At 46.3% G+C, this 14,356-nt stretch overlaps 1 protein-coding gene across 1 annotated transcript in view; it reads left to right on the top strand.

Annotated features, from left to right (window-relative positions):
- The window catches only part of aire (autoimmune regulator), a 30,493-nt gene extending 17,880 nt beyond the window's left edge, over nt 1-12,613 (top strand). Inside the window, exons 5-10 of the mRNA XM_067994752.1 lie at nt 458-566; nt 1,520-1,714; nt 3,825-3,967; nt 4,807-4,903; nt 9,848-9,934; nt 12,507-12,613. Of these exons, the coding sequence (XP_067850853.1) occupies nt 458-566; nt 1,520-1,714; nt 3,825-3,967; nt 4,807-4,903; nt 9,848-9,934; nt 12,507-12,587 (712 nt within the window). The 3' untranslated portion in view covers nt 12,588-12,613. The remainder of the gene's footprint in view (nt 1-457; nt 567-1,519; nt 1,715-3,824; nt 3,968-4,806; nt 4,904-9,847; nt 9,935-12,506) is intronic.
- The last annotated feature ends 1,743 nt before the right edge of the window (nt 12,614-14,356 follow it).

Raw genomic sequence — 14,356 nt, 5'->3', positions numbered from 1 at the left:
CAACTTTTACATCACCCACTGATTTGAGGGCCCTGTGTCATACAGAACAGGAAAGACCCAGGTCCAATCAGTTATCAGTGTCAGCCGTAGCTCAGTGGTAACACTCTTATTATAAAGCGCTCAGTTATAACACTCCGTGTTACACACCACACCTTCATTATAAAGCTCTCAGTTATTACACTCTGTGTCATACACCACACCCTCATTATAAAGATCAGTTATAATAATCTGTTGCACACCCCACCCTCATTATAAAGCTCTCAGTTATAACACTCTCTGTTACACATCCCACCCTCATTATATGGCTCTTATATTTACATCTTGAAACTTCAAAAATAGGTTTAAAACAATCTATTTTTAATAGACTTGAACTCCTCTTCTTGCTCCCAAAGCTCCTCCACCTGTTTGTCTGCGCTGATATGTCACTCATTTTTGTTTTGTTTCCGTATCTGCTCAGTGGCACCTGGAAGTGTTTGTCCTGCACTCACAAAAATGGTGACACTCGAGCTACATTAACCGCTGTGTCCGAGAAGAGTCAGCAATCGCAGAGTGCAGCAGGAGTCCAGGTAAGTCATGACCCAGTGAGGCCATCATCAGCCCACCCTGCTTCAAAGTAAAATCTGTGGCCTGTGAGCCAAGCAAAACTATGTTTAATATCATTATATGGCATTAATATAGAAAACCAAAGACAACAAAAAAAATACAGCTTAGACCAGTTCAAAAACGTGCCTCCCCAGTGAGCCATGCGCTTTGCTGTCAGATAGAGATGGAGCAAAGACCTTCTCTTTAAGGCAAATCAAACATCACCAACTCATGTTCAGACTCATCTCCATTGCAGTGATTTCTTGTGGTTCCATTCATACCAGCCCCAAACATTAACAACGTCTCCTCTAATCCTTTTTCCTCCCATGACTGCCCAATAATGCCCTCATTTCCATCTCCAGAACACTGCCCAATAATGTCCTTACTTCGATCTACAGAACCTTAGATATCAGTATACCCATACGTGACTTTATCACCCCAGAATCCATATCTCTAAGACTCATTCACTGACCTTTCCGGCTCCACCCTTCAACAGTTAATCAAGAACTTTGCTGATATCTTTCATTTTTTTTGCCCCTCCATTCTGTCTGAACTCCCCTCGCTCCCTGCAAGCTGCTCTTGTTCTCCATCCACGCTCCCCTCATCCCCCGGCTCAACTCCCCTCATCCCCCCCCCCCCATCACACTCCCCTCGTTCCCCTGCCACATTTCCCTCGACCTCCTGTTGCACTTCGCTCATCCCTGTGCCACACACCCTCATCCCACCATCAGGTTGTCGCATGCCAATCCCTCATAGATAATTGAGGAAACCTTGTCTCACCTTTCCCACTGCTTTCCTCCCTCAGCTTCCTTCCCATCCATTTTGCTGGTATTGGGAACTGTGCCTAATCAAGGATTGCCGGCAGCAGCTTGTGTTGTCCACACCAGGCCCCTGGTTCGCCCATTTTCCCGTGTAGTGACTGTTTCTTCTGCACTAGGTGGTCTTGTACCAGCAGAGGCTGGTGGGAGAGTTGGAGCAGTTGCTGAAGTCGACACCATTCACCAGCAGAGAGCAACCTCCCATCACTGCACTTCCATCCACAGCAATAACCACACCACCATCTTCAACAGCCTCTTCATCTTCATCGGCATCTTCCTCTTCAGCCTCTTTTACTGGCAATGAGAAACAGCAGGTAACACAATGGGGTAAATTTTAACCCCATGAACAGGTGGGTTGGGGGCGGGTGGGAAGGTAAAATTGTGAAAAAAGTAAATCCCGACCCCAACCTACCTCCAACCCTCCCACATCCGGTTTTAACGGAGTCGGATTGAAGGGCGGGCGACCAACAAGCTCTCAGGAGGCGGGTCGGTCAGTGAATTCTTTTAAGGAGGCTGCGGGCCTCCATTTTAACAGCATTTTTATTTTTAACTCCTGGGGGCCGGGATTCCTGGGCCTTCTGCTTCACGCCATGTAAGAGGAGGCGAGAAGGCCCGGATCAACAGGTAAGTGCCTTTATTGTACTGCTTGCGGGCCAGGAAGAGCAGGAGTGTTTCCTCCAGGCCCAACAAGCTTACCTGCTGCAATCCGATATAGGCGATCGGCTGACAGCCCCGCCCATCCCCCCAGCCATGTCTGACCCCCCCCACCCCACCCCAGCCGTGTCTGACAACCCTCTCCAGCCGTGTCCAACCCTCCCCAGCCATGACCGACCCACCCCCACCCAACCGTGTCCGACCCCCCCCAGCTGTGTCTGACAACTCCCCAGCCGTGTCCGACTCCCCCAGCCCTGTCCGACCACCCCCCCAACCCAAGACTTACCTGGGGGCTCCCGCTCCCTGGCTGCTCTACTGTTCGACTGATGGCCAGCCTGTCAAATTGAAAGATGTCTTTTTATGTCAAAATCACAAGGGTGTCTGGGAAACCCTTACCTCTGGGTTTCCCATCCGGAAATTCCCCCCCTCCACACTCTTCCGGGCTCTACGTTAAAATTTATCCCAATGTTAATGTTACATACTATGGGGAAAGAATAGGGGAATGGGACTAATTGGATAGCTCTTTCAAAAAAACTGCACAGGCATGATGGGCCGAATGGCCTCCTCCTGTGCTGTACATACTATGATACATCATCTAGAGTCTGCATTCATCCCTCCACCAACCATCATAGTCGAGGGTCTCCATTCACCCTCCCCACACCATTGCAGTCTGATGTCTGAGGTTCCGCCTCGCCTCACCCCATCCCACCATCTCAGTCAGGGGCCTCCAGTCCCCTCTCTCTCCCCCCCATCACACTCGAAGGTCTCCATTCTCCCCTCTCTCCCCCACCATCACAGTCGAGGGTCTCCATTCTCCCCTCTCTCCCCCACCATCACAGTTGAGGGTCTCCATTCTCCCCTCTCTCCCGCACCATCACAGTCGAGGGTCTCTATTCCCCCCTCTCTCCCCCACCATCACAGTCGAGGGTCTCTATTCCCCCCTCTCTCCCCCACCATCACAGTCGATGCCCCCATTTCCCACCTTTCTCCCCCACCATCACAGTCAAGGGTCTCCATTCCCCCCTCTCTCCCCCACCACCACAGTCGAGGGTCTCCATTTCCCCCGTCTCTCCCACAACCTGATCACTGAGGGTCCTCCTCCACTCAATCCACCCCACAATCACAGACTGGAGTCTCCATTTCCCTCCCCTCCCCCCACCATCACAGTCTTGAATCTGGATCCTCCTTTCCAACCTCTCCATTACGGTGCAGGATCATGGTTGCCCTCTCCCCCTCCCTACTCCCACAATCTGGGACCACTACGTCTCCCTCCCCCAATCCACCATCATAGCCTGGGATTTCTGGGCACCACCTCCTCCCACTCCACCATCACTGTTATTTCTGGCATTCCTTCTCCACTCTCCATTAACACTGGCATTCTCCTTCCTCCCCCATCCCAAAGTCATGCTCTCATCTTCTTCTCTCTTCCCCCTCAAAACACCACTCCAGCTGCTTCCTTTCCTCTCTACTTCATTTCTACCCTTCCTTCATTTCCCCTTTACCTCTCCCTTTCATTTTCCCTCCCTTCTCCCCATCTCTTCTCCCCTCTCCCCATCACTACTATACTTGCCTCCTTCCCTTTCCCCTTCATTGCAGCCCTACCCCTTCTCACTCCCCTTCTTTGCCATTCATACTGCTATCTCTTTCCCCTCAGCATCTTTCCTACCCAAGTCTAGCTGCTCCAGGCTGTAGTCAGGAATTTCCATTCCAGCTAACAACCTTGCCTGTAAGGGAGTAATGCGGGTCCTAATGCCCTGTTTATATTTTCAGGTGTTGCTGCAAACTCATGAAAATCAGACACTCAACCCCAGTTGTGGGGCTTGCAAAGCTAGTGGAGATCTGAAACGCTGCACCCAATGCCAAGCAGCTTTCCACTCCCACTGCCACTTCCCTCCTACTCCAGAGAATATGAGGTAAGTGAATGGAGCAACCGGGATAGCAGCCATTAATGTTAAAGTAACTACACTACAGGATCCCACTCTGGTGTTGGGTGCATGTTAAAGTAACTACACTTCAGGATCCCACTCTGGTGTTGGGTACATGTTAAAGTAACTACACTACAGGATCCCACTCTGGTGTTGGGTACATGTTAAAGTAACTACACTACAGGATCCCACTCCGGTGTTGGGTGCATGTTAAAGTAACTACACTTCAGGATCCCACTCTGGTGTTGGGTACATGTTAAAGTAACTACACTACAGGATCCCACTCTGGTGTTGGGTACATGTTAAAGTAACTACACTACAGGATCCCACTCTGGTGTTGGGTACATGTTAAAGTAACTACACTGCAGGATCCCACTCTGGTGTTGGGTACATGTTAAAGTAACTACACTGCAGGATCCCACTCTGGTGTTGGGTGCATGTTAAAGTAACTACACTGCAGGATCCCACTCTGGTGTTGGGTGCATGTTAAAGTAACTACACTACAGGATCCCACTCTGGTGTTGGGTACATGTTAAAGTAACTACACTGCAGGATCCCACTCTGGTGTTGGGTACATGTTAAAGTAACTACACTGCAGGATCCCACTCTGGTGTTGGGTACATGTTAAAGTAACTACACTACAGGATCCCACTCTGGTGTTGGGTACATGTTAAAGTAACTACACTGCAGGATCCCACTCTGGTGTTGGGTGCATGTTAAAGTAACTACACTGCAGGATCCCACTCTGTCTGACACTCACTAAGAAATTAAAACCATAATTTTGTGTTGTGACCTTTACTGAATCCATGACCTCATCTGTGTTACAGGACAGGGAGATGTACCTCTTGTACAAATACATCAGTGCTGAGTACACCTGCTGAGCCTGAGGTGCGACAGAAACCCCCGACTACACAAACAGCTCCGGTAAGTCAGTGATACTCTGTGAACCAGTATTACAGATAACTGCAGTTGCAATTCTTAGTAAGTTCATCCAGCTAGTAGCTAAGTCATATGTGCTACATACTGTTGCATTCCTATACAGTTAGTATATATTATTTTAACTTACAAAGGTATACGGTGTCAGCCTTGGCCCAGTGGCAGCAGTCTGCATCAGAAGGTTGTGGGTTCAAGCCCTGTTCCAGAGACTTGAGCACATAATCTAGGCCGACACTTCAGTGCAGTACTGAGGGAGTGCATGATTGTTGGAGGTGCTGTCTTTCAGATGAGATGGTAAACTGATGCCCCCTATCTACCCCCTCAGATGGATGTCTGTAAGACATCCCACAGCATTATCTGAAGAAGAGCATGGGAGCTCTCCCGATGTCCTGGCCAACATTTATCCCTCAACCAACGTCACCAAAAAAAAAGGTTATCTGGTCATTTATCTCATTGCTGTTTGTGGGACCTTGCTGTGAGAACATTGGCTGCCACATTTCCCTACATTATAACAGTGACCACTCTTTCAAATGACTTCATTGGATGTGAAGTGCTTTGGAACATCCTGAGGTTGTGAAAGCTGCTATACAAATGCAAGTGCTTTTGTTCATTCACTGTGCCCCATACACACACACTCCCACACCAGGTACAGAGTGTCACACAAACACACGCCCAAACACACACACCAGGTGCGGAGTGTCACACATATACATGCACAAACACACACACCAGGTGCGGAGTGTCACACATATACATGCACAAACACACACACCAGGTGCGGAGTGTCACACATACACGCACAAACACACACACCAGGTGCGGAGTGTCACACATATACATGCACAAACACACACACCAGGTGCGGAGTGTCACACATATACATGCACAAACACACACACAAGGGGTTAATTGTCACACATATACATGCACAAACACACACACCAGGTGCTGAGTGTCACACATATACACACACAAACACACACATCACGTGCTGAGTGTAACACATATACACACACAAACACACACATCACTTGCTGAGCCACACATACCAGGACAGTCCTTGTTTGATCACTGGCTTGTGCAGAGTTTGCTAATCTCAGCTTGGGGAATGGTAGGATGCTACAATCAGCGCAGCATCCCTGCGTTAGGGAGGGAGGAAATGAGCCAGGGTTCCCATTCCTGATCGCTATTCAGTGAAGCCTGCTGGAAAGTGTGTGCGCATTGGGTGCTGGGTGACAACAGGATCGAGCTCAGCTGTGATGCCCTCGCTGTTCAATATTCTGCTGGCACTCACTGTCTAGGCTCAAACCTGAAGAATGGCCAGTTGCGTGAGGAAGCAGAGGGCAGGCAGCACCCATGGAACTGTCCCAGCAAGAGTCAGCACCTTTAGCAGAGATGGAGAGAAAACTGGGGGGAAGTGTTGAAGGAAAGGGAGGGACAGAGAGTTCAACAGTAATACTGCATCAGTGAACAAGGTCAAATCAGAGAAAAATAGTAAAAAGTTAAAATTAAAATCGCTTTATCTGAATGCATGAAGCATTCGTAACAAGATAGATGAATTAAAGGCACAAATAGAGATAAATGGGTTTGTTCTAGTAACCATTACTGAGACGTGGTTGCAAGGTGACCAAGTTGGGAACGCAATAATCTAAGGTACTTGACTTTTCGAAAAGACAGACAAAATGGGAAAGGAGGGGTGGGGAGAAGGTTGGGGTGGGGAGGGGGGCTAGCCCTGATAACAAAGGATGGCATAAAGACAGTAGTGAGAAATGATCTTGGCTCGGAATATCAGGAAGTAGGATCAGTATGGGTAGAGATAAGAAATAACAAGGAGCAGAAATCACTGGTGGGAGTAGTTTATAGGTCCCCTAACAATAGTTATACTGTTGGACAGAGTATTAATCAAGAAATAAGAGCAGCTTGAAACAAAGGTAATGCAATAATCTTCATAGACTGGGCAAATCAAATTGGCAAAAGCAGTTTGGAGGACGAGTTCATGGAATGCATTCGAGACCATTTGCTCGAACAATACGTCATGGAACCAATCAGGGAACAGGCTATTTTAGATCTTGTGTAATGAGACGGGGTTAATTAGTAATTTCATAGTAAGGGATCCTCTGGGGAAGAGTGATCATAATATGATAGAATTTCACATTGAGTTTGAGAGTGACATACTTAAGTCCAAAACTAGAGTCTTAAATTTAAACAAAGTCAATTACATAGGTATAGGACGTGAGTTGTCTAAGGTTGATTGGGAAATTAGATTAAAAGATATGATGGTAGATAAGCAATGGTGAACATTTAAAGAAATATTTCATAATTCTCAATGAATATACATTCCACTGAGGAATAAAAACTCCACAGGAAAAGTGATCCTTCCATGGCTAACTAAAGAAGTTAAGGATAGTATTAGATTGAAAGAAGATGATTATAATGTTGCCAAGAAGAGTAGTAAGCCTGAGGATTGGGAGAGTTTTAGAAACCAGCAAAGGATGACCAAAAAATTGAGAGGGAGAAAACAGAATGAGAGTAAACTAGCAAGAAATATAAAAACAGATTGTAAGAGCTTCTAAAAGTATGTAAAAAGGAAGAGAGTAGCAAAAGTAAATGTGGGTCCCTTCGAGGCTGAGACAGGAGAAATTATAATGAGGAAAAAGGAACTAGCAGAGATGTCAAACAAATTATGTATCTGTCTTCACAGTAGAGAACACCAGAAATAGTGGGGAACCAAGGATCTAACAAGAGTGAAGAACTTAAAGTAATTAATATTAGTTAAGAAAAAGTACTGGAGAAAATAATGGGACTAATAGCCGATAAATCCCCTGGACCTGATGGCCTACCACCTATGGTTTTAAAAGAGGTGGCTGCAGAAATAATGGATGCATTGGTTGTGATCTTCGAAAATTCCATAGATTCTAGAACAGTCCCAGTGGATTGGAAGTTAGCAAATGTAACCCCGCTATTCAAGAAAGGAGGGAGAGACAAAACAGGAAACTACAAGTCAGTTAGCCTGACATTAGTAGTTGGGAAAATGCTGGAATCCATTATTAAGGACGTAGTAACGGGGCACTTAGAAAATCATAATATGATTAGGCAGAGTCAACATGGATTTATGAAAGGGAAATTGTGTTTGACAAATCTATTAGAGTTTTTTGAGGGTGCAACTAGCAGGGTAGATAAAGAGGAACCAGTGGATATCGTATATTTGGATTTTCAAAAGGCATTCGATAAGGTGCCACACAAAAGGTTGTTACACAAGATAAGGGCTTATGGGGTTGGGGGTAATATATTAGCATGGATAGAGGATTGGTTAACGGACAGAAAACAGAGAGTAGGGATAAATGGGTCATTCTCAGGTTGGCAGGCTGTAACTAGTGGGGTGCCGCAAGGATCAGTGCTTGGGCCTCAGCTATTTACAATCTATATTAATAACTTAGATGAAGGGACCGAGTGTAATGTACCCAAATTTGCTGATGATACAAAGCTAGATGGGAAAGTAAGCTGTGAGGACACAGCCTGCAAAGAGATATAGTCAGGTTAAGTGAGTGGGCAAAAAGGTGGCAGATGGAGTGAAGTGTGAGGTTATTCACTTTAGAAGGAAGAATAGAAAAACAGAATATTTTTTAAATGGTGAGAAACTAATGAATGTTGGTGTTCAGAGGGATTTGGGTGTCCTTATACAAGAAACACAAAAAGTTAACATGCAGGTACAGCAAGAAATTAGAAAGGCAAATGGTATGTTGGCCTTTATTCCAAGGGGGTTGGAGCACAAGAGTTAGGAAGTCTTGCTGCAATTGTACAGGGCTTTGCTGAGACCACACCTGGAGTACTGTATACAGTTTTGATATAATTACCTAAGGAAGGATATACTTGCCTTAGAAGCGGTGCAACAAAGGTTCACTAGATTGATTCCTGGGATGAGAGGGTTGTCCTATGAAGTAAGATTGAGTAGAATGGGCCTATACTCTCTGGAGTTTAGAAGAATGAGCAGTAATCTCATTGAAACATATAAGATTCTGAGAGGGCTTAACAGGGTAGATGCTGAGAGGCTGTTCCCCCTGGCTGGATAGTCTAGAACTAGGGGGCATAGTCTCAGGATAAGGGGTCGGCCATTTAGGACTGTGATGAGGAGGAATTTCTTCACTCAGAGGGTTGTGAATCTTTGGAATTCTCTACCGTAGAGGGCTGTGGATGCTCAGTTGTTAATTATATTCAAGGCTGAGATCGACAGATTTTTGGACTCTAAGGGAATCAAGGGATGCAGGGATCGGGAGGGAAAGTGGAGTTGAGGTCGAAGATCAGCCATGATCTTGTTGAATGGTGGAGCAGACTCGAGGGGCCGTATGGCCTACTCCTGCCTGTTTCTTATGTTCTTATGAAAGAATGAGCAGCAAATCATGGGCTACGGCTGATTAGCCACTCACAGACCCTGAATTATATCACCAGCAACTCCAGGACTGATCCACCAGCCCCAGAAACTGATTTATATCACCAGCAACCCCAGGACTGATCAGTACTCACTTCAAAGCTCTTCCTGTGATATTGTAATGAAGATTACAGGACCTGACCTAAAATGCACACTTGGTGTAACATGCAAAGTGCCGGTGTCCCAGGAACACATGGGAGAAAGAAAATTGTTATTCCTGGTCAGTCGCTTGTCTGGGTGGAATACCCATCTCCCAGCAGTACAGTGAACGGGGTGAATCTATCTTTCCTGCTAGCGCAGTGGGGGATGCACCCAGGATCATTGTCAGTCGTAGAATTTCAACCTTGGATCTGAAAGTAAGTGTTTGTGGAACGGCCATCTATCTCACGAGGAGTAGGAACCAAGACAGCAACGAGGAGGCAAGTTGTTAAAAGCAGAGCCCCACACTAACTGTGAATCCAATGAGTTAATATTTAGTTGCTTGATATTTCTTCCTTTCCCTTTAGACTGCCATTGAACATGAAGCAGAAGTGGATTCCTTCGTTAATGAGCAGATCTTCAACAAGGAGGAGTTTGACTCGATTCTCAGAGAGGTGAGCTTATAAAATACTCAGGGAGAAAGGAACAAATAAACAAACATGGGGGGACTTATAGGGCGCTAAATTGGGCCGTGTAGCGTCCGTTGTTTCGGCGCTACACGGCCTCTCCAACATCCAAGATGGCACCTTGGCTGCGCACGCACATTTCCAGCGTGACGTGCGCCAGACGCATCTTGGCATAGAAGTTAGCGCATGCACAAATACCGAACGCCAGAAGCAAGTAAAGTAAGGAGAAAATGCATACAATCAATGTGCAACACTGATTTAGACACCATTTTGGAACTTAACGCTCAACTCCATGCACAGTCTTAACCCCGACCATCTGATCATGTCTTAGAGTGCCTGGAGGACCTGCACCAGCGCTATTTAAAGGGACCATGCAGGATTTATAGGTTGGTGGCTGGATTATTGTTTCTGGCTGCCAAGACATTTGTATCTGTTTTTGGAGGTCTCCTATACTTGAATACAAGGACGTGGGACATAGCCTAACATTTAGAGCCAGGACATGCAGGATGAAGTTAGGAAATGCTTCTACACGCAAAGGGTGGGAGAAGTTTGGAACGCTCTTCTACAGACGGCAGTTGATGCTAGCTCAATTGTGAATTCTAAATCTGAGATTGACAGATTTCTGTGAACCAAGGGTATTAAGGGATATGGGACTAAGGTGGGTATATGGAGTTAGGTCATAGATCAATCATGATCTCACTGAATGGCAGAACAGGCTTGAGGGGCTAAATGCCACTGCCACTTGCTACCTCCTGATATGCGCCACCTTCTCTTGCAAGAAAGCGGGACGTGTGTCTGGGTGATGTGCCTGTCATGGTTGAATAGCTGCCAGTGTGCGTGGCCTTTGAGTTGTAGGTGGGCGGCTTGCAACAGTGATAATGTGTAAGGGTGAGAGGAAGCATCTGATTGGAAGAGTTGAGTACTGATGGAAAGAGTTTGTTGGTATGTGGATGATGGGGGGTGTAATACGTGGAGCAGTTGGTTGGAGACGCCACTTGACAGTTGACCTCACTCACCTTGACCGCTCATGTCAAAGCATTGAACTTCTTCCTGCACTGCATCCATGTTCATGATGCTGTGCACCTGGCATTGACTTTGTTCCCCGCTGCCTCCCCCCTGCCTTTTGGGTATACGTCTGGAGGGCCTCTTGCCCCCCCACCCCCCGCGGATATAAGATGTCCCTCCTTCTGTCCACCTTTTGCACCAAGGCCTCTAGTGCATCAGCAGAGAACCCTGGTGCACGCACTCTCACAGGTCTGGTACAAACTCAGATCATATTTTTAAGAGACAACCTGCCTTTAAGAGATTAGAGCTCCCTCTACTGGTGGAAAGTGCAAATTGCATGTAATCCTCGTGTCAATGGTGATTCGGAAAGCTGCTTGAAGATAAGTCCTCAAGCCTCACAAAAGTCTTGTCCTGCCTGCGCAGGGGCCATTGAGCGCAGGGTAATAGCAGATCACGCTACCCCCACCCAATAATAGGCCCTATCCAATTTTTTTTCCCCCATATAGTCCACCCATATTCACCCTATCAAAACCCTTTATAATCTTAAAAACCTACATTAAATCTCCTCTTAGCCATCTCTGCACCAGTGAAATTAGTCCCAGTACCTCAAGTCTCTCCTCATAATTACAATTTCCCATCCCTAATATCATCCAGGTGAATCTACCCTCTAAGTTCTCTATGTCTTTAATGTCCTTTCTCTAAAGGGGTGCCCAAAACTGCATTCAGCACTCAAACTGTTGCCGATATAATGTTTTGCACAAGTTTATGATTAATTCTTTACTCTGGTATGCCACGCTCCTATTTATAAAAGTTATTGCCATATTCATGGTTTTATCCACCTGCACTCACACTTACAGGGAATTATGCATTTGAATCCCCAGATCTCTCTGTTCATCCACATCCTTAAGCATCTTTCCATTGAGTGTATGATCCCATTCCTTGTTTTCCATCAAAATGCATCTCCTCACATTTTTGCATGTTAAGTTACACCTACCACCTATCTGCCCATTCTTCTAATCTCTCTGTCTCCTCCCGAAGTTTTACATTCCTCCCTGCTGTTTGCCAATTCACTCCCCCGCCACCACATCAGCAAATTTTGAACGTCATGCTCCCTGTGCTCGAGTCCAAATCATCTACAGACACTGAGAAGAAAAGGGGACTCGTACTGACCCTTGGAGTATGCCACTTCGAACCGTTTTCCAATCTGAACAGCACCCAATAATCTTAATCATGTTATCCCTGCTAATCAACCAATTCCCATTCCCACTGTGCTTATTCGGATATTTGTTCCCCATTCCCAAACCGCAGTGTGTTTATTTTGTGCTAACAATCTAAGTCAGACAGCTGCTTCCTTCTGCATCGCCTGTGCCTATTAACATTTTAAAGACCAGGATTGTACCCTCCTTCCACCCTCTTTCCCAGGCCCTGACCTTTTCCTTTCCCAAACCCTGGTCTGCCCTTTGCCCTGATGCTGACCTGGGAATGATCACATGGTCAGGTGTGGCAAAAAGTGCAAACTGATACTTGTAACTTTGTTCTTTGTTTTTTGTTGCAGGGCTCGCTCGATGGCATCTTGCAGTGGGCTCTGCAAAACATGCCCCGGCCCTTGTCTGAGACCCCTGGCCTTATTCATTGACATCTTCTGTGGAGAAGCTGACCTAACCTGAGCAGAAAGGTGTGGTGTGTAAAATCTTGCCGGTTTAGGAATGACAGTTGGTGAAAGGGCAGCTGGTGGCTGATCTGATGTGATGTGTCATGGACTGGTCGATATGGGTCCCTGCCAGCCGATGTATCGCCCTCCCAAACCCAAGGGCACTGAAGACAATTGGGGACGTCATTGTTGAAGGAACTGAAGATGGTTGGGCCAAGATGCAAGGAAATCAGCCATTTTCCCTGGCTTCCCCCTCCCCCCGCCCCCTGCAACCTGCCCTTATTTAAAGGGGTGGGCAGTCAAACGGCAGAGTTCCTTGGTTGGAGGTGGGGTGGGGAGGGGGATGAACATTTCTGGCAGTGCTCAAAAATACAAGAATCTGGTAGTAGGCCTCCCAGCTCCATTTTCCTCCTTCTTCCACCACTCTACTACTCAATTTTGGGCGGTATAGTGGAGGAAAATCCAGGTCAAACGCTCAGCCTATACTGTGGCACCGGATCACTGCCATAACGGGGTTAGTGCTGCTCCTTCTAACTGCTGAGACTCACGGGTTGATTCTGTACTGTGACGTTGGGTCTCAATGACTCTGCTGATTGTGATTGGTAACGCTTTACTTTATCCAACGTTTGATGGAGCAGAGAGGCTGAAAGCTGGTATCAAATTAGGGGTGAATGGCAAACAGTGAGTAAGGATGCAGGAGGTTGCTGGAGGACATTGACAAGTTAGCAGAGTGGGCAAATGGGCAGCAAATGCAATTCAGTGCAGAAAAATGCAAAGTAGCACATTTTGGGAAAATGAATTGTGGAAGGAAATAGGATGAAAAGCTCAGAAATTTTGGATTTTTTCACTAGGACAAAGTAAGTTAAGAGGGAATTGTATAGAGATTTTCAAAATTTTGAGAGGATAAATCGTGAAAGGTTGTTTGTACTGGTTGGCGAATCAGTAAATGTGGGGAGCAGACTGTGGATTATCAATAGATGAAGGAAAGAAGTTAGAAAAATTTACTTCACACAGAGGGTTATTAGAACATGGAATGCTTCATCAAAAGTGACTATTGTAGCAGAGACTGTATCATAATTTAAAAGGGAATTGAATAAGCATTGGAACAGGAAAAATATTAAAGGATACAGGGAAAGGGCAAGAAAATGAGTGGGCAAAAACAGAATGACAACAATATTGATTTCTATGATATTCAATTAAAAATATTGACCATGAATTCCCAGCAACCTTCCCAGATACAAACACTTTTCCATTTCAGGTAACCTGTGTCAACAACAAGAAGCAGGTCAGGTACAGCACAGGTCAGAGGCAGAGTAAAGCTCCCTCTACACTGTCCCATCAAACATTCCCGGGGCATGTACAGTACGGTTTAGCTACAGAGTGAAGCTCCCTCTACACTGTCCCATCAAACATTCCCGGAGCATGTACAGTACGGGTTAGCTACAGAGTGAAGCTCCCTCTACACTGTCCCATCAAACATTCCCGGAGCATGTACAGTACGGTTTAGCTACAGAGTGAAGCTCCCTCTACACTGTCCCATCAAACATTCCCGGGGCACGTACAGCACGGGTTAGCTACAGAGTAAAGCTCCCTCTACACTGTCTCACCAAACACTCCCATGGCACGTACAGCACGGGTTAGATATGGAGTAAAGTTTCCTCTACACTGTCTCACCGAACACTCCCAGGTCAGATAGAGCGTGGATTAGATATAGTTGAGCCCTCTCTACACTATCCCATCAAACACTCCTAGGT

The sequence above is a fragment of the Heptranchias perlo genome, chromosome 13, assembly GCF_035084215.1.
Source record: "Heptranchias perlo isolate sHepPer1 chromosome 13, sHepPer1.hap1, whole genome shotgun sequence".
Classification (NCBI taxonomy): domain Eukaryota; kingdom Metazoa; phylum Chordata; class Chondrichthyes; order Hexanchiformes; family Hexanchidae; genus Heptranchias; species Heptranchias perlo.
This window is presented reverse-complemented; position numbering and strand designations above follow the sequence as displayed.